Below are 26,496 nucleotides of genomic sequence, written 5' to 3'. Positions count from 1 at the left end.
AGCCCCCTCACCCCAGAGCTGGCTTAGAGAATGAATCCTCCTGGTGCTGTACGCAGAGGGTTCCCCTTTTACCCTGGGCTCCCCTCAACAAGGACGGGACTCCCAGGCCCCACTGAGCCTCTGAAGCTTTGAGGAGTAGTGAGGGGCACCCAACCCAGACTGGGGAGGGCCCAGCCCTCCTGTCCCAGGAGGATAGGTCTCTTCAGGGGCCTCTTCCCAGTTGCTCCTGCATTCATGACAAGTTCAGCCCCTGTGAGTTGGGGGGAATTCCTTGACAGCTCCCTGGCCAGGGAGGGGGCCCTCGGGATCCTGAAACACCCCTCCCACCTGCCAGTACCCACCAAGATGGGTCCCTGATTTGCTGTGTGGCCTTAGACCAGTGGCTGCCCTCTCTGGGCCTCACTCCCAGCTGAGATGTACAGACTCAGCCTCTGCCCAGCCCTGCCTGGCACCTGCTCGATCTGGCTGAGCTCCAGAGAATGGCAGGGCTGGGCTGTCACATGCTGAGCCACGTGACTGGCAGTAGCTGGGGGCTCCATCCCACACAGAGGACGGGGGCTTTGCAGTCCCTCACTGCTACCCTATCTAAATCCTCACAGGCCACCAGTGTGGGCGTGGTCCAGAAGACCTCACCGCCCTCCCAGGTAGGCAGGGAGCTGGCGGGTGGGGGCCGTGATGAGCACCTCCCGGGTGCCAGGTTGGCCCAGAGGCCCCAGGGCCAGGAGCCACGGAGACCCAGGGCACCAGGGAGATGGCAGCAGCGGCAGGCCCAGGAAGGGGAGGAGGATCCTCCCCCACACCTGTCACCCTGTCCCCTGCCTGTCCACATCCACAGCAGCTTGTGCATCATCCCTGCAGGGTGCTGGCTCAGACAGGTGTATCCGGGGCAGGCTGGGGGCAGGCAGGGACAGGCTTTGGCCTGTGCTAAACCTGAGGAGGATCGAGACTACAGGAACCACCAAGGTGACCGTGGCATCACGACCACGGTCCTAAGCAGAGAGGGAGGCACTCCTCCCGGGAGGCAGAGGGGACATCCAGGATGGGTGCAGACCCAGCTCTGGAGCGAGAAGCCCTGCCACACACACCCCCCATGTTTACATCCCACCCCTTCTACCCCCAATTCCTCGTTTGTAAAATGTTAGATCTGGGGGAAGACAGGCTCTATGAATGGGGTGGCCCGTGGGGTGATGTGGAGGGACATAGAAGCACAGGGCGCTGGGAGAGGAGCAGGCATGAGGTGTGGTCCCTGAGATGGTATTTCTAGACTCCAGCCACCTTTGGGTGTGACTTGTTTTGCAGAAGGGGAAACTGAGTCTTGGGTAGGATGTAGCAGGACGAACCACAGACAAAACTCCTCAGACACTGGATTAAAGAAGGAAGAGGTTTATTCAGCCAGGAGCATCGGCAGACTTGCATCTTAAGAACTCAGCTCCCTGAAAAATAAATTCTTGGCCTTTTTAAAGGCTTACAACTTTAAGGGGTCCACATGAAAGGGTCATGATAAATCGAGCAAGCGTGGGGAAGGTGACTTGCTTGACAAGTCCTCAAGCTTCAGCCGTGTGTAAACTGGTCAGCCTGCAGAGTGACCAGAGCAGGGCTGTTGTGCTCAGCAGCAGCTTGGTCTCGTCTCAGGATCAGCTGGATTGGATGATCTGCGTCCTGCTGGCTGGTCTACTTGTCCTGAGCTGCCAGTGTTAGCTGACTGTGATGAATCTAAGACACAACACATGCAAGTTTAACAGCAGTGGGAGTGGACAAGATTTTCGTACAGGGCCTATCCTATGTGGGTCTTAGAGAAATTAGATTTTACTTTTTAACTTAAACAGAGTCACTAGATTTAAAGGGGTGTCAGGCTGATAGGCATTTTTATGTACCTAATTATGAACACTTTGGCAATTCTTAAAGCCTGCATTTGTTTCTTAAGGTTAATCCCCCTAGTTCTTGGAGGTCACCTTTAATTTGACCTATGATGTGGGGATGGCCGACCGAACAAAATCTTATAGGGCAAATCCTCAGTTTGTTTGGTGGGGGTGCACCTGACTCGGAGGAGGACCATAGGCAGAAACCTGATTCTACCTTAAATGAATTTCCCGGCAATATTTCTTCAGTAGCTGCTTAAGTGTCTGGTTCACGCATTCCACCTTCTCCTGAACTTTGCAGCCGATAGGCTGTGTGTCTCTTCCATTTGATTTTTGACAGTCCTGTTAAATCTTGCACTATTTTAGCTACAGATGCCGGCCTATTGTCTGACTTTAAAGTTAGAGGCAGTCTACACCTGGGGATAATGTCTTTTAACAGTGCTTTAGTCACTTCTTGTACTTTTTGTGTCCTCGTGGGGAAAGCTTTAACTTATCCTGAAAAGGTGCAAACAAGCACTAGCATGTACCGACAGCCTCCGGCATGGGGCAGTTCTGTAAAGTCTACAAGCAAGTTTTCACAAGGCAGGGCTCCTTCTCCTGTTCCGTTTCCCAGAGGAGGGGTTCGTTTTCTGCCCCTTTTGTAACTCCATCTAGTGGCTTAGCCATCGGTGAGAAACTGGAATCCAGATATGGCCGAATCCTGCCACCTTTAACTTCTAATGTGACCGTGGGCTCCTGGGAGCCTAATGAGAAGGTGCCGGGTCTGTCCTATTCCTCACGTCCTTCAGCTTCTGCCAGCCTGATCAGGTCAGAATTTGGTTCCTCCAAGGTGCGGCAGCCCTTGGCCGATGGCCTCTTTGTCTTGCAGCCTTGGCCATTTCCCTCATTGCCTTCTGAACATTTATCTTTCTAGTTTTCTTTCTTTTTGTATCTGGCACATTAATCTTTCTCTAGCCTTGTCCAGCTCTTGAATCCTTGCCTAACTTGACTTCTTCCACGTCTGCATCTCCATCCAGGTCCTCTCACATTGTTAATTTTTTTTTATAAGAGCTGTTGCCAACAGATTGGCTTTTTTTCTTTAAGCCTTGAATTTACTTTCCTTTTTTCTTTTTTTCTTAGTTTTTCTGCTCCCACATCCAGCTGGCGGGGCCAGGCAACGGCATGGGCCCTGCCCTCACGCACTGCTGTCTGTCTCTTCTATTTCCTTTTGATTTCCTTTTTTTACACTTACTCTTAGTCTTGTTTTTCTTTTGCTCTTCTCCTGGCACCGGTCTTTAGCCTCCCTTTTTCTTTTTTTTTAGATGGAACTGGGCTGGGGAGAGGGATTTAAAATTTGGCGTGCCTAGCCACCATGCTTGTTGCTTTTGCTCTTTCCCGTCTTGTTCCCTGGTCACAGTTAACATACACGTTGGTGGCCACTTTTACAGACTGGGTGGTATTCACGCCTGCAACTTCCGCTTGATGTTACCCTGGGCTTGCCTTACAAATGCAGTAATCACCATATGCGATGTTCAGCAGCCTCAGAGTTAAATGGGGTGTAAAGCCAGAATGCTTCATGGAGTCTCTTACAAAACTGACTTAGGCTCTTGTCAGTTCCTTGAAGCACTTCTGAAATTTTTCTTTTTTTTAATTTTTTTTGAGACAGAGTCTCGCTCTGTCGCCAGGTTGGAGTGCAGTGGCTCAATCTCGGCTTACTGCAAGCTCTGCTTCCCGGATTCACGCCATTCTCCTGCCTCAGCCTCCCAAGTAGCTGGGACTACAGGCCCCTGCCACCAGGCCCGGCTAATTTTTTGTATTTTTAGTAGAGACGGGGTTTCACTGCATTAGCCAGGATGGTCTTGATCTTCTGACCTCGTGATCTGCCTGCCTCGGCCTCCCAAAGTGCTGGGATTACAGGCATGAGCCACCACGCCTGGCCCTGAAATTTTTCTTATATTAATGGCTTTCTTTTTACCAACTCTTAGCTTCTGCAGAAGTGCCTCTCGGTACCTCTGCAAACGCTGAAAATGAGTTGCGTTCTCTGGGTCCTTTTTGTCCTTTTTGCCAGAGTTCAGCAGGCCCTTTTCTTTATATAATACTCCATGCACTTGGAGGGTTAAACAGGCATACCGAGAGTCAGTGTAAATGTTTACAGTCTTACCTTCACTGAGTTCTAAGGCCCGGATTAAAGCAATGAGCTCCGCTTTCTGGGCTGAAGTATTTCCTGGGGCAACGATCTGGCTTTAACGACAGTGTCCAGGGTTACCATCGCATATTCTGCATCTCTCTCTCCTTGTGGGTTGATGAAGCTGCTCCCGTCCACATACAGCTCCCAGTCTGCTGACGCCCAAGACTGGTCCCGGAGGTCAGGTTTGCCAGAGTAAACTGAGTCCAACACCTCTGCACAGTCATGCTTGACAGGACTCTCTGATACCAGGAGCAAGGTGGCGGATTCAGGGTGTTTCCAGTTTAGTGGTTGAAAAGGGCTGATAGGCCAGGCGCAGTGGCTCACGCCTGCAATCCCAGCACTTTGGGAGGCCAAGGCAGGTGGATCATGAGGTCAGGAGTTCGAGACCATCCTGGCTAACATGGTGAAACCCTGTCTCTACTGAAAATACAAAAAATTAGCTGGGCCTGGTGGCAGGCGCCTGTAGTCCCAGCTACTTGGGAGGCTGAGGCAGAATGGCCTGAACCCAGGAGGCGGAGCTTGCAGTGAGCAGAGATGGAGCCAATGCACTCCAGCCTGAGTGACAGAGCGAGACTTCGTCTCCAAAAAAAAAAAAAAAAAAATTAGCCAGGCATGGTGGTGGGCGCCTGTAGTCCCAGCTACTTGGGAGGCTGAGGCAGGAGAATGGAGTGAACCCGGGAGGAGGAGCTTGCAGTGAGCCAAGATCACGCCACTGCACTCCAGCCTGGGTGACAGTGCAAGACTCCATCTCAAAAAGAAAAAAAGAAAAGGGCTGATAGATGAAAGTCTATTGCCCCTGTCCCCGGACATGGGCTTGGTCATCATAATAGATAGGTCCTCGTGTGTCCCTGAGAGGCATTTACATAGCTTGAGGACGGCCAGATCTGAGACGGCCCGCTTGACTATCTTGACTTCCTTTCCTGGCCTCTCAAGGCTCCGATCTTCCCCTTGGAGGTGAGACCTGGGGCGTGTTAGCTCCTGAATCTCATTTCTGGGAGGGCTGTTGGCCTCGGTAAAGAGGGGTAGGCTGGGACATATGGAGAAAAAAATTTCTGTTACCTCTGGCGGCTCCTACAAAACTGACTTCTCTTGCTGTTCCTGGGACTCTCCTTTTAACTCTGTGTCTACTGGCGAAACTGATCTTACTTTCACTTTCAGCTTTTTTTTTTTTTTTCTTTTGCAATAAGCTGTTAAACAGGGCTGGATTTATGCTGGTTTTTGTTTATATTATATTTAACTATGAGTTAATATAAAGGAATTGATCTGGGTCCACTGGCTGTCCTCTGACTCTTGTCACCACCTTAAATACATTGCCAATTGTTCCCTGCCTATACCTTCCGTCGGCTATCCAACACCAAAAGAGGGCAATTCTAATTCACAGAGAGTTCTCAGCCTCTTTGGGGGAGGACAGGGGTTAACTTAACTCTATAACCCCCTCCAAAACCTTTCATAACATGCATTTTAATAGAGTAAGTTTTGGCTGAGCGTGGTGGCTCATGCCTGTAATCCCAGTACTTTGGGAGGCCAAGGCAGGCAGATCATGAGGTCAGGAGATCGAGACCATCCTGGCTAACATGGTGAAATCCCGTCTCTACTATAAATACAAAAATTAGCCGGGTATGTTGGTGGGCACCTGTAGTCCCAGCTATTCGGGTGGCTGAGGCAGAAGAATGGTGTGAACCTGGGAGGGGAGCTTGCAGTGAGCAGAGATCATGCCAACACACTCCAGCTAGGGCAATAGAGCGAGACTCCGTCTCTAAAAAACAAAAAACAAACAAACAAAAATAGAGTAAGTTTTGATGTTTTGATGACTTTTCTCTTATTTTTTTTCTTTTTTTTTTTGATTTTTTTTTAACATAGTTCCTAGCGGAGTGGGCTTATTTTGTGTCTGACCTGTTTTTCTCTCAAGACGAAACAACATTCACACTACAAGGAGGAAAGGGTAAAATGTTACTCACTCGTCTAATTCACACTAAATCAAAATCAAAACTAAAACCAAAGTGTTGTTAAAGGCACACCTGTTCGTCAAGCAATTTAAGCCAAGTCAAAATCAAAACAAAACCCAAAGTGCCAACAAAGGCACCCTGTGGGTGGTCGGGCCACGCTTCCACTCAGATGGAGTGGGCAAGTTCCCAAGACCTGTCTTACCGTGTTTCAAATGTCCGGACTCCAAGTGCCAGTTCCTTCCCCATGTTCAGCCACTGCGTTGATCCTCCACGGGGGCCTGCTGTGCGCTACTCTGACAAGGCATCCTACCGGGGCCAATGCGTACCCGGGAGCGCTCTCAGGATCCGAATCGCTCAAGCTGGCTGGAGTCCCCCACAGGGATGCTCTACAGGGCAGGCATAAGCTGCCTAAGGGGCTGCCTTGAACACCCATTAATCACCTTGCTTCCCAGTCAGGGAACCAAGAAATGTAGTGGGACGAGCCACAGACAAAATTCCTCAAACACCAGATTAAAGAAGGAAGAGGTTTATTCAGCTGGGAGCGTCAGCAGACTTGTGTCTTAAGAGCCAAGCTCCCAGAAAAAGAAATTCTCGGCCTTTTTAAAGGCTTCCAACTTTAAGGGGTCCACATGAAAGGGTTGTGATAAATGGAGCAAGTGTGGGGAATGTGATTAGCGGCTACGTGCATCAGCTAACAGAGCGGAAAGTTTTACAATGCTTTTTCATACAATGTCTGAATTTACAGATAACACAAGTAGTTTAGGTCAGGGGTTGATGTTGCTATTATTACTTTTTTAAACTACCAGGGCCAGGTGGTGGCGCCAAGGTCTTCTGGCTATTTCTCTTACTTCTGTTTTTTCTAACTTTTTGCTTTCTCTCTTTCCTCCTGTCTTGTAAACCAGGCAAGGTGGTGGGAGGAGGGCAGCAGGAGTAGTAGTGGTCTCCTTCTTTAGGGAGACATCGAGGGAAGGCTGGGAGTGGGGGTAGAGACTTCCTTGCTATTCTGGGCCACAGAATATAACATTCCACTAATATTATAATATAATATAATTGATACAATGATAGTTCCCCTCCCCACACCAGGATTCCCAGGGCCACTGCCCCACTCCTTGTCCTCAGGCTGGCCCTCAGCTCGGAGCTCACCCCTGCTGTGTGGCTCTAGCCTGGCGCCCTCTGGGCGTTGACTCCTTCTCTGTGGTCTGGGAGGAGATGTCGAGACCCCTGAGGGAGGTGGTGGTGAAATCTCGGCTTGCAGCCTCCAGCCCGCCCAGAGCCAGAGTCAGGCACGAGGCCAGGGCAACTCCGCCTCCCGGGGGCTGGCCCTGCGTTGGACATTTCTTAACAGCAGGGCTGCCAGGCAGAGTGAGACAGCCAGGAGGAAGGGCAGCTTGGCAGAGCCTCAGGTACAGTATTCTGGGGAGGCTGGGGCTGTAGTGGGCCAGCAGTCAGGGCCAGAGTCCAGCTCAGCAACTGTGGGTTGCAGGCAGCCCAGGCGGGCCTAGCCACAGGCAGCTGCACTCAGGGGCCGCCATGTCCTGGCTGAGCTCATCTGCCTGCCTGCTGGGGGAGAAAGCAGAAGGAGGAGAGGCAGGGCTGGGGAGTGGCAGCGAAGTCCCGGGCACCCCACTGGCTAGCAGGCACCCTTCCGTTGTCCGAGCTGGGCTGCCACCGCCTCCTGTTCCTGGGGTTCCCGGGCACCCTCCAAGGGAACCAAGGGACCAGTTCTGGGCCCAGCTGCCCCAGGAAGGACTGTGCCGTCCTTCCCTGCAGGGGGTCAAGTATCTCTTCCAGCAACAGCTGTTTCCTGGGCACCAGCCTGCATGCCCAGCACTGATGCGGGGACGTGGCGATGAATGACTCTGGGAAAGAATTGTTCTTAGCAATGGACTTTGTCAGGGTCCAAGGAAGGAGTAGCCAGCCCCGCCCTGCCTGCAGGAGGCCCTTCTCATCCCGGGAACTGTGCCCCAGCAGGGAGCCGGGGCTGCTCAGCCGCTTTGTGGCCCAGGGTTGGGTCGGCCCAAGCCACAAACGCGGGGATGCGCTGGTCCCTGGCTCCCCAAGGACCCCATGGAAGGGAGGGGCTGCCAAGCTTTGGGAGACCTCATGAAAATCCAGCTTAAGGCCATCAAAAGACAAAATGACAACACATTTAGTTATAGATCAAATTGGCTTCTATTCATGATTCATGAATCTGGGCAGCCTGCATTCTACAAAATGGAATGAGACTTCCCACCAGGCTGTGGCGGAACAGGGGGTTCGTAGGGCAAGAAGGAGGAAACAGAAAAATAGGAAACACCAAACTACCTAACACTGGGTCGCTGCAGACACAGGGTCACCGCAGACACCGGGTCACTGCAGACACCAGGTCGCCGCAGACACCGGGTCGCCGTAGACACTGGGTCACCGCAGACACCGGGTCACTGCAGACACCAGGTCGCCGCAGACACCGGGTCACCGCAGACACTGGGTCACCGCAGACACCGGGTCGCTGCAGACACCGGGTCACTGCAGACAGCTGTTTTCTAAGGGGTAAGACAGAGGGGACTTCCTGATGCCGCCAGCCCATGTGGACTGGAATCTCCTGCTTCCTGGAGAAACTTGTCTGTTGTTTTGGGCTCTATCTGCTTCCTTAAAGCTTCAGTTTGAAGACGTGGTGTTTGGCATAAGTGCCTCCATTTTGGTTCGGTCTTGTCTGTTGGGGCCTAGTACAGGAACTCAGGTCAAACCATAGCCTCTCATCATGTTTGTTGAAGGAAGCTAAACTGCAGGAGATCAGAATCGGAGACCCTGTGGTATTGGGCCTGTGGGTCCCCTGAAGCTGACCTGGTGATCCTCGCCTTCTGGCTGCCCTGATGGGGGTCCCCCCAGGCCCTCTACTCACCATGTTCAGTCCCTCTGTCACCGCATCACTGTCCCCAGTTGGGTCTCAGGGTGATGTCTGTGTCTTCCCAGCACCCACCCTGGATCAAGGTCTCTTCAGGCCCCTCTATAGAGAGGCTGCCCCCAGCCCTCCCCTGTACGTCCGTCCTCCATGGACACTGAGCACTTCCCGGGCTCCCAGTGCTTGAATTCTCTCGACAGTGGTGTGGGGGCTACAGTCAGTGCCCCATTTTACAGACGGGAAAAGTGAATACAAAGAGGTCAAGCAACCTGTCCAAGGTATCCCCACTCACACGCAGTTGCTGCAGTTTGAACCCAGGTCATTGGGCCCCCAGACCATACCGTGCTTACAGGATGCTCTTAGAAGGCCCATGGTATAGATGAGGAAACTGAGGCAGAAAGAATGAGAGAACGGGTAGAGCCTCCGTTTCTTTGGAATCCACCCACTTGATGGGCCGGGGTGTGAATGAGCAGGGGGGTCTCTGCCCAGGGATGGTCCCTCAGCAGGACGATCCCTGCTGTGAGGCTGGGGGCAGCGGCTTGGCCAGCCATTCACTCCCTGTGATATGTTGTCCCCGTTCCTGCCCGCTCTGTTCCCAGAGCCTGTGGGCACCTGCAGCGAACACCCAGCGTGTGGGCACCTGAGTATTGCTTTTAGAGGCCTGCGGCCTTGGGGGGAAGTGGCTGGTCCTGCCCCGGCCCCCAGGCCAGAGGAAACAGAGCCACTGTCTTCATCACCAAATGATGTGGCAACTCCCCCCCACCCCAGAAGCTGTAGGTCTGGGCCAGATGTGCCTCAACCTGTGATGGGGGGCCATGCCCCAGAGACCCTTGGGCCCATCAGCCCCCGGACCTCAGTGGCTCAGCCCCAGGAGGCAAGAGGTGGTCTTAGACCCCACAACCCAAGCACTGCGGGGAGTGGCAGCAACGGTGAGGAGGGAGGCCAAGGAAATGGAATCCAAACAGCAAGACACCTCCCCTCACTGGGCACCCCTCCCACAGCCGGCCTGCCGGAGTCCACCCGGCCCTGGGTCTGCTGTCCAGGCCCCAACCCAGTGTCCCTTCCCCCAAGGACTTGGCTGCCCATCCCCAGGGGACTATGAGGGAGGTGGGAGCCGGGGTGGGTAGCCTTCTGCTCTTCTGGATTTGGGTTTTCCAGTGTGAGGAGCTGGGTGGCATCAGGCAAGCTCTAGCCCTCTCTGAGCCTCAGCCTCCATCTCCTTCAGTGGGGTGAACAGCGGCCCCTCAGTAGGCAGCCGTGGTGGTGAAATGAGTCAGGGCAGGCACGGGGATCACACGCAACTTCCTTATGACCTCACACTGTGGGAGAGGCGCCGCGGGGTGGGCTTGGGGGCCGCCAGCCCAGTGCCTGATGTAGGAGTTCCCTATTCTGTGTGACCACAATGGCTGTCCGGCACCCTCGGTGGGTCACAGGCCCAGGATCCCCCGATCTCAGGCAGAAGGCAGCCTTGGCTTCTCCACTTGCGAGGGTCCTGCCCAGCTCCCTGTCCCCTGCTGGGCACTCCCTGGGGGCCTCAGTCCAGAGTGAGTGACCCGTAGGGGCAATGCCAGGGCTGGTTGCCCTGTGGGAGAGATGTGTCCTGCGGCCCTGGCGGGTTGGTTTCAGTGTTGCTAGGAGGGTTCTGGAATGTTCCATGCAGAACTCCATCCCTCGCAGAGCTCCCAGCCCACAGTCCACCATTCACATTACGTGCCTTGCATTTTTGTGGTTTCTGCAGAGATTCTTACAAAGGGCGAGAGAGGTGCAGGCGTGGTTTGCCTTTGACCATCGGCAGAAGTCTGAAGGTGAGAGTAGAATGGAGAATGACCCAGGAGAGTGCGGAGTTGGGGGAGATAAATATTTGCAGGCTACTTAGCAGAACACCCAGAGCTGACCTTTGTCGAGTACTTTCTGTGGGCACAACAGCAAACATTTTATGCAGCGTCATGTCATTTAATCCTCACAATGACACCAGGTGCCATTAGCATCCCCATTTCACAGATGAGGAAACTGAGGCAGAGAAGGTGAGTTACTTGCCCAATGTCCCACAACCAGTAAGAGGCAGAGCCCGGAGATGGGCCTGATGGTGGCTCGAGAGGCTCGTTCTTGGCTCCTGGGTCTCTCAGTCCTGCTCCCGTAACGGGCCATCGCCTATGGGGACCATGGTGCCTGTCCTGTGTGCGGGCAGCTGCCCAGCTTCTCCCAGTCAGAGCAGGAAGATGGTGGGTTCAGCCTGCCTGCCCCCGCCCCCCAATCACTCCAGCTGAGGGCTGGCCTGGGTCTCCCTACCCGGCTGTCAGCGGCACACTGGTCCAGCAGGGCCATCCTGCAGATCGAAGCAGGTCCCGCCCTCAAGGTGGCCACTTAATAATCACCCACAGCCTTGTGCTCACTGATGCTGGGCCCTGGGCTCAGAACGGACTGTGTGGTCTCATTATCAGCTGGCAGGTGCCATCATCACACTAGTAACATGACAGGCTTCGAGCACTAGGTCTCAAATAAGTAGGCACAGAGGGGCCTGCTCCCAGTCTAATGAGGGGGAAATAAGAGGGATGTGGACAGGGTTGGGAGGTGGGTAGAGTGTAACCAGACGTTTATCACATAGCAAAACTCAGAACGGTGGGGAGCAGAGTCAAGGGGCCACTGTGACAGTGGATGAGGGCATAATCTGGGTGGGCTGCCTGGAGGAAGCATCGACCAAGCTGAGATCTGGAGGAAAGGGACTCAGAGAGGGAAGGAGGAAAGGGTCCCCACGGGTCCTTGGCACCAGGCCGAGGAACGAGTGCACCAGAGCGCTCCTCCGACGAACTTCAAGTTTCAAGTAAACAGGCAGGGCTCGGGGGAATGTCTAGGCCCCTACCCTGCCTGCCAGCCCTGGCTGGCACCAGCATGGAGGCAGGAACGCCCTCTCCCACCCCCGATCCTCTCCCCCACAGCTGTTTCCGCCTCCCAGCACCACAGCCCCGGCGGGGTGGACAGCAGGGCCTCTAGGAGGCCCGAGGTGTTCTCCCTCTTCCTGCAGAAGCTCAGGCACAGGGAGAAGAGGCTATTGCCCACTGGCCTGGCCTCCCTGGGCAGTGCCCCCCGGCTGGGGACAGGGGAAGATGGACAATTCTGTGTCTGGAGTGCTCCAAGGTGGTGGCCATGGTGGCAGTGGGTGGGATACCCCCTCTACTCATCAAGCTCCTGCTTACTCCATTCAGGCTGGCAGGGGTGAGGCCACCCCGCCTCCAGGAGGGGCATCAGGGCAGGGCAGAGGCCATGGCTTGGGGTTAATTTCTGTGCAGCAGGAAGAAGCGTGGCGCTCAGCCTGCTGCTCACCCTCGGGGGGCTGTGGTGGAACAGCTGTCCCCAAGCCCACATCCAGTCCTTCAGCCGCCTCCAGGTCCATGGCAGAGGGGCCTGGAGTGGTGCGAGGGGCTTCATGTGTGTCTGGGAATGTTCACTGTTGGGGGTAAGGGGTCGCAGGCAGCCTCAGTCCCCCTGGGGCCATCTGAGTGGGTCCCTGTGTGTGTGTAAGGTAGAGGTGTCTGCAAGCCCCTGTGGGTGCAGGCAGGTCAGGGGTGCCCAGACCCTGGGGTGGCTGGGTGGTGCCTGTGAAGGAGGGGCAGCCCTGGCCACCCAGTTCATGCCGCCCCATCTGGCAGGATGGACCCCTTTGAGGACACACTGCAGCGGCTGCGGGAGGCCTTCCACACGGGGCGCACGCGGTCGGCTGAGTTCCGGGCTGCGCAGCTCCGAGGCCTGGGCCGCTTCCTGCACGAAAACAAGCAGCTTCTGCATGACGCGCTGGCCCAGGACCTGCACAAGGTGGGCTGGGGTTGGGGTATGAGAGGGTGCACCAGGGGCAGGGGGACATGGAGGGCAGCTGGGACAGAGGAGGATGAAGGCAGCTGCGCCCTCCACGAAGGGGAGTTGAAAGCAGCTCCTCCCCTAGGCCAGAGCTGCTCTTGCACATTCATCCAGTCACTCATTTCTGTATTCATGTAGCAACTATTTGCTGAGCACCTACTATGTGCCAGGTACTATGTGCCAGGTACTGTTCTAGGCTCTGGATATACAGCAGAGAATAAAACAAAGTTCCCACACCTACGAAGCTGACCTTCTGTCCGAGACAAAAAAAACAGCAAATAAATAATTGCACAGCGAGGCCGGGCGCAGTGGCTTACGCCTGTAGTCCCAGCACTTTGGGAGGCCAAGGTGGGCAGATCACTTGAGGCCAGGAGTTCAAGACCAGCCTGACCAACATGGCGAAACCCCGTCTCTGCTAACAATACAAAAATTAGCTGGATGTGGTGGTGGGCACCTGTCATCCCAGCTACTCAGGAGGTTGAGGCATGAAAATCGCTTGAACCTGGGAGGTGGAGGTTGCCGTGAGCTGAGGTCACATCACTGCACTCCAGCCTGGGCAACACAGTGAGACTCTATCTCAAAAATAATAATAATAATAATAATTACACAGCATGTTGGGTTGAAATATGTGCCCTGGAGACACAGCCAGGGTGAAGGGGAGAGAGGGGCCAGGATCAGGGTGCTGTTTTATATGTGGGGGTCAGGGAAGGTTTCTCTGAGAAAGCGGCCTTAGAGCAGAGACATGAAGATGGAGGGGGAGGCTCCCCATGGACGCTGGGGAGATGGCAGCAGGCACAGCATGTGCAAAGGCCCTGAGGCAAGAGGTGCTGGGCGTTTCTGCTTGAGGAGCAGCAAGGAGGCCAGCTTGGCTGTGGGGAGTGGGAGAGGAAGAGGCAACAAAGGCGAGGCCCGGGGCACGGGCCACACTAGCTAGGACCTCACAGGCTATGAGGTCTTGGGCTTCTCTCTGGGTACAGCAGGCATCGTGGCCTCTGTCTGGACCCCGAAGGCCTGGGGCCTCAGCCCCTCCCAATCCCAGTAGCAGCCAAGGCAGAACCCCGAGAAACACACTTCCCCCAGCCCCTTACCCATCAGGGCCTGGCCTGCCCCTGCCTCAGGACACCTGCCCCTGCCTCAGGACATCTGTCCCAGGGGCTGCCCCCGGCTCCTATTCTCTGGACAAAATGTCTCCTCCCTTTGCCTCGAAGGCCATAGTGTCCAGACCTTCCCCTAGCCCATTGGGTTCCCTGGGGACAGACTCCCCCGCCACCACTGAGCTTCTGCCACCGGCCACCTACCTGCCTTCATGAGACTTGACCTGACATCTCTCTGGTCCCTTTTCTCCCTTCGGCTCAGATTCTGCCTCCTGCCTTCCCATCCCAGGTGCAGGAGCAGGGCCCTACAAAGGGAGCAGTAGCCCAGAACATTCAACCTGGTCTCTCTCTCTGGCCCTGGTCAGCCCCCTGTCCCCATCCTCAGCAGGCAGCATCTGCCCAGCGTCACGTGCACCCTCTCAGTTAACCCCTTGGTGAATCTGGCTGGACAACCACACACCCAGCGGCCCCCAGACGAGTCTCAGAGAGCGCGTTCTTGCCCAAGGGCAAGCAGCCAGGAAGAGCAGAGCCAGAGTTTGAACCTGGCTCAAAATAGCCCAGTCTCCCAAAGTCAGGTCCCAGGTGACCTAGGAGGTGTGACGGGCAGGCCACCAGGCTCATGGGGCCAGAGCACAGGCTGTGGGAAAGTCCTCAGTGGCTGGGAGGTGCTGGTGCACGTGGCGTCTTCCTCCCTCTTGGGTGGAAGCCAGCTGTAACCCTGGCCTTGCCCCTGGTTTGCTGAGTGACCTCAGGCAGGGCATCCCCTTCTCTGGGCTTCGCTGGTCCTCCGGCCCATCCAGCACCCCCTCTGCCCTGACCCGGGAGAGCCTGCACCCCATAACCTCAGGCAGGGAGATAGCCTGGCCCGGTGTCCCTGACTTGTTCTCCAGCGGCCTGCGGCCTGCTGCCTGCCTGATTTCTCCTCCCTTGGGGTGCAGAGGGCAGGGCATACTGGCTAGTCGAGAGCAGGACAATGTCCCTATTGATTCGGATCTCCTCACTCCTGCTTAGAAGCCTGACAGTGGCCCTGGCCCCTGGGCTGTGGGAACTGACAGCATTTACCTAGGGGTGGCTGTGCCTGTGTCCCCTGCAGGCCAATCTCCACCCTGCTCTTTGGGAGGCCGAGGTGGGAGGATTGCTTGAGGCCAGGAGTTCAAGACCCACCTGGGCAACATAGCAAGACACTATCTCTGCAAAAATTCAAAAACTAAACTTTTTTTTACATTAAAAATTAAAAAAAAAAAACAAACCTAAGTCAGATCCCATCCCTGCTCTTCTCAGGAGTCCCTTGCCCAGCCACCTGGCCCCCTCACCTTGCCCACTCCTCTTCTTGCTAAACAGGAGCAGAGCAAGCTCACAGCCACCTCAGGGTCTTTGCAGCTGCCAGGGCCTCTGCCCACAGTATGCCGCCTCCCAGTACCCACGACTTGCTCCTTCCTTGCCTTCAGGTCACTGCTCAAATGTGACCGCCGCCTGGAGACCTGTACTGGCCACTTTGTAAAAACAGCACACACACATTGGATGTATACATGTGCACACCTGTGCACAGCCACACGCTCCAGCAGTCTCCACCCCTGCCCTGCTCCGTGCTTTCCCTAGCACAGCCACATCCTAATGGAGCTGTCAGTGTTCTCACCTTCACATGGACCGACTACCCCCTGCAAGGTCGGCCCCAGGGCAGGTCCCTCCGTTTTGCAGAGACAGCACCTCAGACAGGAAGCACGCACTGAACATGGAGTGAGTGAGTGAACGAATGAAAATGAATGAATGAGTTGTGGAAGCAGGCCCTGCCTGGAGGAGGCTGTACCCTCCTGCTGACTCTGGGACTCCTGGCCCACCCTGACCCCACCCACTTCCCACAGTCGGCCTTCGAGTCGGAGCTGTCTGAGGTTGCCATCAGCCAGGGCGAGATCACCTTGGCCCTCAGGAACCTCCGGGCCTGGATGAAGGACGAGCATGTGCCCAAGAACCTGGTGAGCTGGTCGGGCTGGGGCGGGCGGGGCTCAGGGGATATTTGCTCCCACAGGGTGGCCCCTCTGGATGGAGCTGGTTGCCAAGGGGTCGGGGTGCTGAGCGCTTAATTTCATCCCCGGCTCCCCGCCCAGGCCACACAGCTGGACTCCGCCTTCATCCGGAAGGAGCCCTTTGGCCTGGTCCTCATCATTGCGCCCTGGAACTATCCCCTGAACCTGACGCTGGTGCCCCTCGTGGGTGCCCTCGCTGCAGGTGAGAGCTGGGCCTGCCCCTTCTGGCCACCCTTCCCCGCTCGGGGTCTCAGGGCCACCCATGGATCCCAGGAGGACATGGGGGAACCGGCCCAGGTGACAAAGAAGACTGTCTGGTCCACCGTACCCGGGCTGTGTGGCCCTGGGCCCATCATGTCACCTTTCTGAACCAGGTTCTGCATCTGAAAGTGGGTGAGGCCGATGCCTGCCCTGCAGGTGTGTGGAGACCAGGAGCGGGCTACGCCTCCCCCAGCTCTCTCCCTGCGCTGCCCTGCAGGGAACTGCGTGGTGCTGAAGCCATCAGAGATTAGCAAGAGCATGGAGAAGGTCCTGGCCGAAGTGCTGCCCCGATACCTGGACGAGGTGAGCAGGGCTGCCAGGCAGGTGGAGTGGGAACAGGCGGGGCTCAAGGGCTGGGCAGCCCCTGACATGGAAGGGCCTGTCGGTCAGACCCAAGTCCCCACCTCAATTCTGCCTCTTCTGAGTTGTGTAAACTTGACCAAGTCACCGCCCCTCTCAGCCTCACTTTCCCTCTGAGGAGCAGCGAGGGCAGCCTGTTGCCCAGCGGTCCCGTGTCTGCCTCCACCTGGCCCTGGCATCAGTCCCTCCAGCGCCAGCCGGACTCCAAGCTGGGCCTACCAATGCCAGGCAACCTTGGGGAGCTCCCTGCTCCCCACTTTGCCTCCACCCAACCCTCCTAGAGTCCTGGCTGGGTCAGGCCAGACGGGGCGGAGGCAGGGCAGGGTCCAGGCAGTGCAGGCTCCTCCCTGGGATCTCGGAGCTGGGGTCCCAGAGGGAGCCTCGCCTATCGCGCCTTGCAGAGCTGCTTTGCTGTGGTGCTGGGGGGGCCCCAGGAGACGGGGCAGCTGCTGGAGCACAGGTTCGACTACATCTTCTTCACAGGTGAGGCCGGGACGAGGGTCGGGCCAGGCTGGGGTCGGGGAGGACAGCCCCATGCTCAGGGGTCCTGTCCCTCAATCTGGGAGTCCACAAGGGAGACCGAATTCTCCTCTCTCCGGACCAGGCTGGGAGCAGTCCTGGATCCCCAGACCCCTTAGGAAGGGATGGAGTCCTATGTCCAGGGCCAGCCCACCGTGCCAACCACAGCCTCAGGAACCACAGCCTCTGCCCCCACTGCCCCCAGACCCTCATATGTGACCCCACTGCCCCCAGGCTCTTAGACACCACCCTACTGGTGCCCACAGCCCTTTCTGCAGGCAGATGAGGGACTAGGCCTCAGCGTCCTGCCCAGGGTCACCCTTGTGGCCAGGATGGGGACAGGCTGGAATGTGCATACAAGCCCTTGGTGAAATCCATGCTAGAGGTCACTCCTTTTTTTTTTGAGACAGAGCCTTGCTCTGTCACCCAGGCAGTGGCACAATCTTGGCCCAATCTTGGCTCAGTGCAACCCCTGCGCCTCCCGGGTTCAAGTGATGCTTATGCCTCAGCTTCCCAAGTAGCTGGGATGATAGGCATGTACCACCATGCCCGGCTAATGTTTTGTATTTTTAGTAAAGACAGAATCTCACTATGTTGCCCAGGCTGGTCTCGAACTCTTGGCCTCAACCAATCCTCCTGTCTTGGCATCCTAAATTGCAGGGATCACAGGCATGAGCCACCACAAAAACCCAGCCTCGAGTTTTTGAGCTAGTGAGGGGCAGAGGGAGGGGGAGGAAGACAGTGGTGCTGGCAGGCGAGTCTGTGCCTTGCAGGTCGAGGCAGTCATGGGGACGGGCTCGGCAGGATTGAACAGGCCACCTCCCAGCAAAGACAGGAGGAGGCCCGGAAGGAAGCACAGAGCCCAGGAAGCACTGTGCCCAGGATGGGGCAGGGGTGAGAGTAGAGAAGGGACAGTGGCTCCTGCTGGCTTTAATCCTTGACCACAAGGGGGAGAAATGCCAGGGCCATCCCCACAGACACAGCAGCGTGGTCCGAGAGTCAGGTCTGGGGAGGAGGCCTTGAGGCCCAGACAGGGCTAGGGCAGAGAAGGCTGAGTGCATGGGGAGACTGCTGGGCTCTCAGAGGCCAGCACAGAGGAGAGGCGAGGCCAAGCCAGGCAGGACATGGGGACGCCTGCATCAGCCTGGGCCAGGCCACCTCAAGGGTCAGAAAAAAAGGGCTGGGCATGTGGCAGAACTTCCAGGTTTAGGTTTAGAGAAGAGAGACCTGAAAGCCACAGACAGAGCTGGACTCCAGCCTTGGTTGATCAGGGATCCCTGACGTTTCCAGAGGAGATGGAGGGGTTCCATGCAGCATTTTGCAAAGAGTCCCCTGCAGGGTAAGCCAGGGTCAGAAGCAGAGGCGGGAGGAGCCAAAGGGTTTGGCTCAGGAGGGGGACCCTGGGGGCCAATAGCGGCCACGCACCATTCCCTCCTGAGACTCTGTGCTTAGCGGCTGGTCCTGGTGAGGGATGAGCAGGGCCCTGGGCTGCAGGGTGGCAGTGAGGAACAAGGAAAGGCCAGGCGAGGGATGGTGCCCGCTGACTCCAACACCTCTCCAGGGAGGAGCGGGGCCCGGGGCTGGGCCATCCCGCCTGACCTAGGTCACTGAACGGCCACTCTGGTTTCCTTCCACACCCAGGGAGCCCTCGTGTGGGCAAGATTGTCATGACTGCTGCCGCCAAGCACCTGACACCTGTCACCCTGGAGCTGGGGGGCAAGAACCCCTGCTACGTGGACGACAACTGCGACCCCCAGACCGTGGCCAACCGCGTGGCCTGGTTCCGCTACTTCAACGCCGGCCAGACCTGCGTGGCCCCCGACTACGTCCTGTGCAGCCCCGAGATGCAGGAGAGGCTGCTGCCCGCCCTGCAGAGCACCATCACCCGTTTCTATGGCGACGACCCCCAGAGCTCCCCAAACCTGGGCCGCATCATCAACCAGAAACAGTTCCAGCGGCTGCGGGCACTGCTGGGCTGCGGCCACGTGGCCATTGGGGGCCAGAGTGACGAGAGTGATCGCTACATCGGTGAGTCCTGCTGCCCCTACCACAGCCCACCTGGGCCAAGACCCCCCTCACGGGAGGGCCCACGGCTGGGCCACGAGTCTGGACCCGCACCTGAAAGTCAGCCCCACTGTCAGAGCCCGGCCTTGAGCCGTGGCTCCAGTGCCGTGACTCCGTCTCTGTGCTTCTGAGCCTGTGGCCCCACAAGGCCAAACTCTGGTCCCTCAGCCCTGGATTCGCTGAGTTCGGATCCCAGGGCTCCAGGGCCCAGCGTGCTAAGATGAACTCCCATCCCACCACCTGCTGTCCTGAAAGGCCACAACCTCAGATTCTCCGAGCCCACGATCCCCAGGTTCTAAACTCTAATGGCCCCGTCCTGAGCCCCCCAGTCTCCTGGGCCGTACGGCTCAGCAGCTCACGGGACACTGTGGCTCCAACATTCTGGGGTGCTGTCGCCTCATGAACCCCAAGGTTCTAAGAATCCCATCACCCCTGACTGTGAGACCAAGTTCAGGGGATTCTCTGGGCCCCACAGGCCCTGAGCAGGCTGGGGAAGACCTAGGGTCCCTCCTGGGAGTCTATGGGGAGACTTTCTTCCCTAAACACTCCGAAGCCTGAAGCAATGGGAAGTCAGACCTTAGGATCCTGGCCTGGAGCCCTGGCCTGTGGCCCTGTCCCCATCTCTACCCCCACCCCTGGGGGTGATCCTGACTGTGGCCCCGGGGCTGAGCCATCTCTGGTGCCCGGCAGCCCCCACAGTGCTGGTGGACGTGCAGGAGACGGAGCCGGTGATGCAGGAGGAGATCTTCGGGCCCATCCTGCCCATCGTGAACGTGCGGAGTGTGGACGAGGCCATTGAGTTCATCAACAGGCGGGAGAAGCCCCTGGCCCTGTACGCCTTCTCCAACAGCAGCCAGGTGGGGGTGCGGCCAGGCTGGGCAGGGTCAGGAACCCGCAGTGGGCAGTGCAAGTGGTGGCAGCAGAGGGGCCACCAAAATCCAGTGGCTTCAGGACTTTGGAATGGTGGTCCTCTTGGCTCTGTCTCTGCCCACTCTCCTGGAAGCAGCGGAGCCTCACCCACCCCAACCCTGTCCCCAGTCTGGGCCCCACTCTCCTAGGCCTTCCGTGGGTGGCTTCCCGGGGTCTTCGCTAGGGCCCAGTGTTTCCTCTAGGTCAGCCCCTGCCTTTGTTCTTCCTTACACATTGGAGCCTGGTGGCCACATGACCCCTCATGCCTGGCTCTGAAGGCACAGGCAACATGTCAGGGATGACCCAAAGGTGCAGGTCTGAGAATGAGCCCTGATCCCCCACCCCTGCTCAAGCTGCAGAGGCAGCCTGGGAGGCCCAAGGGTGGAGCCCTCAGATTAAAAAACACCAGGAGGTACCAGCAGTCCCTACCCACCCTCCCCGTCCCTCAGCCAGTTCCTCGATTCTCTCCACTTGAACCTTTTTTTTTTTTTTTTTTTTTTTTTTTTGAGATGGAGTCTCACTCTATTGCCCAGCTTGGAGTGCAGTAGCACACTCTCGGCTCACTGCAACCTCTGCCTCCTGGGTTCAAGCGATTCTCCTGCCTCAGCCTCCTGTGTAGCTGGGGTAACAGGTGCGTGCCACTATGCCCAGCTAATTTTTTGTATTTTTGGTAGAGATGGGGTTTCTCCACGTTGGCCAGGCTAGTCTTCAACTGCTGACCTCAGGTGATCCACCTGCCTTGGCCTCCCAAAATGCTGGGATTACAGGTGTGAGCCACCGTGCCCGGCCACTTGAACTTTTTTTAAAATAAACTTTGTATTGGGAAATACTTTTAGATTTACAGAAAAGTTGCCAAAATGGTACAGAGTTCCCATGTACCCCACACCTAACTTTCCCCATTTAATGGTGCTTTGATGGGTCAAAACTAAAAAAGTGATGGCAGGGCTGGGCACGGTGGCTCACACCTGTAATCCCAGCACTTTGGGAGGCCGAGGTGGGAGGATTGCTTGAGCCCAGGAGTTTGAGACCAGCCCTGGCAATATAGCAAAACCCTGTCTCTATGAAACATTTTTTAAGATTAGTTGCAAATAGTGGGACACACCTGTAGTGCTAGCTGCTCAGGAGGTTGAGGTGGAAGGATCTCCTAACCAAAAAAAAAAAAAAAAAAAAAAAAAATGTGACAGCAGTACTTTACTATTAGCTATACTCCAGACTTTATTTGAATTTTGCCAGTTTTGCCACTGACGTCCTCTTTCAGCCCCAGGATCCAAGCCAGTGTCCCACCTTGCATTAATAAGCCTCTCGGCCGGGCGCAGTGGCTCACGCCTGCAATCCCAGCACTTTGGGAGGCCAAAACCCCGTCTCTACTAAAAATACAAAAAAGTTAGCTGGGCGTGGTGGCAGCGCCTGTAGTCCCAGCTGCTCGGGAGGCTGAGGCAGGAGAATGGTGTGAACCCGGGAGGTGGAGCTTGCAGCGAGCGGAGATCGAGCCACCGCACTCCAGCCTGGGCGACAGAGCAAGACTCCGTCTCAAAAGAAAAAAAAAAAAAAAGGCCTCTCAGCTTGAGGAGTGCTGGACAAGTCTCCTGTAGAACATCTCCAGCCTCAGCTCATCTGGTGTATTTCTCATGATTAAAGAAGGGTTACCGGTTTTAGGAGAGAATCCCACAGAGGTGAACCTGCCTCTCACACCATATCAGGGGCACCTGAGATGCACATGTGGTTAGTAAGGGGAAGTGAGGTCACTACCGGGTTAGGGCGGTGTCTGCCAGGGTCTCCCTGGGAAGTTACTATTGTTTGTTTCTCTTTTATTCGGAAGCAAGTCTCTAAGGCTACCCCACCCTCACCAGGTGGGGGTAATTAAGCTCTATGCTGGTCTATCATATTGTTAGTTATTATCTAGTTATTTTACACATTCTTTTCTTATTCCGTTTGTGGTTTGGTGGAATTCTGTTGTATTGCCATTTGATAGCTTTCTCTTCCTCCTTCGTATGATTGTTTTATAGGGCCTGCGAGTTTTGTATTTTTGTATGTATTATGGCAAATATCAACTTGTTTTCATGTTAAGATTCCTTTCAGCATTTCTTGCAGGACTGATGTAGTAGTGATAAACTCCCCCAGGCTTTGCTTGTCTGGGAAAGGCTTTATTTCTTCTTCATCTATGCAGCGTAGTCTTAGCTGGATACAGTATTCTTGGCTAGCGGCAGTATCTACATCTATTTCCTGGAATTCTGTAAGAAAGATTCATCTCTTGAATTGTTTATTTAGGTCAGTATGGACTCAGGTATATTTATTTGACTCCAGGGGCTGTAATCCAAGGTCGTGTGGTTTGTCTGAGGCTCCGGCTCGGAAGCCCATGTAAGGTGTTCCAGCCTCTTGGGTTGTGACCACCTCCTTCCCCTCTGGTGCTACAAGCAGCTCCAGGCTCATCTTGTATCTTCCCTGCTCCAACTCCAGAAGTAGCCATTCCTCCAAGGAGCCCTGCTTCATCTGGATACTTTTACCTTTAGAAAACTCTACAGAGGCTTTTTGGCAGTGGAGTCATCTGGCTTCAAACTTTTCTGACCACCTAGCACTGTTCCCAGGACACATAGTCACACCTAAGACACAAGTCACGCACAAGGTGGCTTGCCCGTACTACTTGGGATGCCCTCTGCTGCCTTCTGCTCCATCTCCTCCATCTGCTGCCACTGCCACTGTGGGTAAAGCTGGTCTCATGCCATGAAGTGACATCTGAATCCACTGGGGGGGAGTCCACTTCCCCCACATCAGACAAGCCCTGACCCAGCTGTGATCAGAGGCTCGTGGTGATTGTGACTAAATATATTGAAGCTTTTGTGCAGCAACAATTTAGTGTCTACCAATCTTTTTTTCCTTTCAGTCTTCAAATAAGCCTACAGATTGAGGAAGAAGGTCCTTTATTAAGTCAAGCAACGGCCACGCTTCTGTTTCTAAAGTGCAAATCTGACCACATCATTATGTCTTCATGTCTCTGTGCTCACACCACACAGCCCTTCAGCCGCCACTCTGTCTAGGGTACCCTCTCTACCTGAACAACTTCTGTCCCTCCCAGTTCCTCCACTCAGCAGGCACATGACACCCCTCGCCTAGGATGCCCCCCTGCTGCCCAGCACTGCACTGCTGCCACTGCACCCTCCGTGTCCCCAAGCAACACTGGGTTTCCTGCCCCTACCCCCACGCCTAAGAGTCTTTGCCCCCAGCACGGACCACCCATGAGCAGATGTCCAGGAAGCATGTTCCAAGTTGGAAGCTCCACGAGGGGCTGCTACACAACCCCTTGCCCCACCTGTACCATCACAGGCCCTTCAGCTGACATGGTGGCCTCAGACCCTTTCTGAGGCAAGATCAGTGTCACAGAGTCCAGCATGGAATAGGCTCTGGGTCTTGAGGATCCTGCTGGGGCTCAAGGCGGCCTCACACACATCCTGTTCTCTCCCAGGTGGTCAGGCGGGTGCTGACCCAGACCAGCAGCGGGGGCTTCTGTGGGAACGATGGCTTCATGCACATGACCCTGGCCAGCCTGCCTTTTGGAGGAGTGGGTAGGTGCCTGTTACCCTGCCCTTCTGTGACCATTTGGTCAAATTGCAATAGTGTTACCTGCATACATTCCCGCCAAAGCACCCCAGCCCCACCTCAGCGTAGAGGGACAGGCAAGGAGGCCTCACCCCAGAACCTGCATACTGCTCCCCACCCCAGAGGGTCTAAGTCCAACCTGGGCAACATAGTGAGACCCCCGTATCAGGAAAAAAAAAAAAAAAAAGTCTGCAGTGGAACCTTCTAGACCATCTCTGCACGGACACACAATTTAGTGAATGTTTTAAAATACCACACAACCATGATCACACTGCCCACTGCACTGCTATCTGCTCTTCTCCCCAACTGCACGACCTGGCGTCTGCCCCTCAGCAGCAATGCCGCCGGAGTCCTTTACTCCAGGGCGGCCGCTCCTCTAACCCCGTCCCCCGTCCAGCTCTCAGTACCACTCCTCCCCACCCTGAGAGGCCCAGATGAGTGTCAATCATCCACTCCCCAGAGCCGCCCCGATGCCACTGCAGAGTCCTGGCCAGTCAGGAAGCCTCAGAGATGGTCCCAGCAACACGCCTGTGGCCCAGGTGCTGCCTCCCCTCTCTGAGTCCACTTCCTCCTCAGTGAACGGTAGGCCCCGGGCAGGTGACAGGCAGCCCTGCCACCCATCCACACTCAGCACCAGAATGAACGATGGCAGGGCCAGGCAAGCTGCCTCAGGTGGGTCCACGCCCTTCCTGGAGGGCAGCCAGGGCCACAACAGTGCCTGTGCCGCTGTCCTGGCTCGGCTCGAGTTTGGGTGGCTGCCCCCAACTCCACCTAGCTGCCTCCCCAGCCCCAGCCTCTGCAACCCGCCTCCCCTGCCCTGGAGGAGAGCTGGGGCTGTCTGTGGGCACATCTGACCCTGCTGCTCCCTCAGGAAAGCCTCCCCCAGCTCCCAGGCCCCCGAGCCGGCTCTTCCTGGTGGCTATGGCCCCAGCCCGGCTGCCCCACCTGCTGCTCCCACGGCCTGAGCTCTGCCCAGCTCCTTAACACACCACGTGGCACCCACCTCTAAGGCTCCCCAAGCCTGGGTCCCTCTTGCCCCCACTCACCCTCTTCCTCTCATTAACTGCATATCCCTGGAGCTCACTCACTGCAGGAAGCCCCCCCAGCCAACCCCACACCACCCAGGCCGTGCCCTGGCCGCCCTGGCCTGGGGCCTCGTCTACCTCCCGACCTAGACGCTGAGGAGAGCTCTTTGCACATAGCACCTACTGGGTCCAGGTTTCTCAACATCCCCTCAATTCCCACCACAACCCTAGGAGGGAGGTACCCTTGTCACCCCACAGCAGAGGAGACTGAAGCACAGTCCAAAGTGACACAGATTGTTTGCAGCAGGGCCAGGGTTTAACCCCAGGCAGTCTGACTCTGGAATCCATGCCCTTGACCAGTCTGCCTATCTTGCCTGGCACCTGGTACCCCCAAGGCTTACTGAGCTGGTGCCAAGCTCAGGGCTACCCACAGTGCCTCATGATCAGCCTACTAGACAGATGGAGAAACTGAGGCTCAGAGGGGTGAAGTAGCCTGTCTAGGCCCCACTGTCTGTGACTGGGAGACCCCCAGGGCCTGACCACCAGTGTTCTGTGCCACTGTACAGGTGCCAGCGGGATGGGCCAGTACCACGGCAAGTTCTCCTTTGACACCTTCTCCCACCATCGCGCCTGCCTCCTGCGCAGACCGGGGATGGAGAAGCTGAACGCCCTCCGCTACCCGCCGCATTCGCCGCGCCGCCTAAGGGTGCTGCTGGTGGCCATGGAGGCCCGAGGCTGCAGCTGCACACTGCTCTGAGCCCCTCCCCAGGCCCAGGCCCGAGACCACCATGACGGCTGTCGCCTGCAGCTGGTGGAGACGGGGCCCGGGCTCCAGGGCCCGAGGAGGAAAAGGATTGCCAAAGCTCCAGGGTACTCCTCAAAGCAGCGCCTGCCTCCTCCCTCCTGGGTCTTCCCTCTCCCTGCCTCAGCCTCCTCCCTCAGCCACTCCCAACTACGAGAGCTGAGGCAGGACGCATGGGAAACAGTGCAGTGACCCACTCCCTGCCCCACCAACCACCCATGTTCAGGAGAAGAGGACAGACATGGCGCCTCTAAGCCACCCATCTCCTGTGGAGCGGGTGGCCGAGGGGCCCTGGCATCTGACTCAGGCCACACCATGGAATCACTGCATCCAAGGCCATCCCTGCCCTCTGAGTCTCAGTTTCCCCATTTGTTCAGTGGAGAGAATTAACCAAGTCCCACTTTTGAACAAGTTGATGATTCTGAAACCGGCCCAATTTCCTAACAAGCCGGATGCTTGAGAAACCTACATTTGGACAATAATGACAGGCAGCTCCCACAGCCTGCGGGCCACCTCCTCTTCCTGGGCTCCTGCTTTCTTTTCAGACGATATCAACCTACAACTTTAGTCAGGGAGGGGGACAGGGATGGACCTGAGTTTTGTCTCCTGTCTCTCTGGCTGATGTCACCTGAATAAAGCCTTCTTCCCTGGCAATACTTATATCTCAGTGATTTGCTTTCTGTGCAGCTAGCAACAGGACTCTGGACCAAGCCCCTGGCATTGGGTAACAATTATGTAATGACGCAGGATTTCCTCAATACATGCAGGAATCCACGCAGGAATTGCCTGGCGAAGGCCTGGGGTCAGGTGTGGGCCACCATCCCGAGACCTCCCTTCTCTCCAGGGCCAGCCCCTCTCCTCTGAGCACCTGCTGACCAGCCCAAAGCCCTCTCCACTCCTCAGCCTGAACTCCCCCAGAGTCTCCCTGTGGCCCACAAGTCCTTTGGAGGCTTGGGCATCCGCATGCAAATCCCAAACCACTGTCCCCTTTGCACACACTGAGCCTTCCCTTGTCCTCGTCCTGGTCTACCGTGCATATCCTCCCTCTGCATGGGCATAGGACATGCCCTCTGTCTCCTTCCCTTCCTGGCCTGCCCGACTCCTACCCACTCTCAGCGCAGACCCTCCCAACACACACA

At 56.3% G+C, this 26,496-nt stretch overlaps 1 protein-coding gene and 1 long non-coding RNA gene across 6 annotated transcripts; one reads left to right on the top strand and one right to left on the bottom strand.

The window, feature by feature from the left end:
- Positions 1 to 551: 551 nt before the first annotated feature.
- Positions 552 to 7,531, bottom strand: LOC119624433 (uncharacterized). Of its 2 annotated transcripts, XR_005240555.2 has the most exons (4): positions 7,116 to 7,531; positions 6,175 to 6,358; positions 5,660 to 5,782; positions 552 to 1,713 (listed from the first exon to the last, which is right to left on the bottom strand). It is a non-coding gene; the product is annotated as an uncharacterized lncRNA (long non-coding RNA). The 2 variants fall into 2 exon arrangements; XR_012091199.1 differs by having other exon boundaries at positions 6,175 to 7,531.
- ALDH3B1 (aldehyde dehydrogenase 3 family member B1) lies at positions 7,273 to 26,011 on the top strand. Of its 4 annotated transcripts, XM_037998939.2 has the most exons (12): positions 7,273 to 7,375; positions 8,297 to 8,501; positions 10,592 to 10,658; positions 12,501 to 12,663; positions 15,662 to 15,772; positions 15,905 to 16,025; positions 16,302 to 16,387; positions 16,846 to 16,927; positions 18,605 to 18,991; positions 19,718 to 19,884; positions 23,397 to 23,496; positions 25,122 to 26,011. In XM_037998939.2, the coding sequence occupies exons 4-12, from the start codon at positions 12,502 to 12,504 to the stop codon at positions 25,310 to 25,312; spliced, it is 1,407 nt and encodes a 468-aa protein (XP_037854867.2). In that variant the 5' UTR covers positions 7,273 to 7,375; positions 8,297 to 8,501; positions 10,592 to 10,658; position 12,501; the 3' UTR covers positions 25,313 to 26,011. The 4 variants fall into 4 exon arrangements, with proteins under 4 accessions (XP_037854867.2, XP_037854869.2, XP_037854870.2 ...); XM_037998941.2 differs by lacking the exon at positions 10,592 to 10,658; XM_037998942.2 differs by lacking the exons at positions 23,397 to 23,496; positions 25,122 to 26,011 and adding an exon at positions 22,241 to 22,784.
- The last annotated feature ends 485 nt before the right edge of the window (positions 26,012 to 26,496 follow it).

The sequence above is a fragment of the Chlorocebus sabaeus genome, chromosome 1, assembly GCF_047675955.1.
Source record: "Chlorocebus sabaeus isolate Y175 chromosome 1, mChlSab1.0.hap1, whole genome shotgun sequence".
NCBI classification, from domain to species: domain Eukaryota; kingdom Metazoa; phylum Chordata; class Mammalia; order Primates; family Cercopithecidae; genus Chlorocebus; species Chlorocebus sabaeus.
This window is presented reverse-complemented; position numbering and strand designations above follow the sequence as displayed.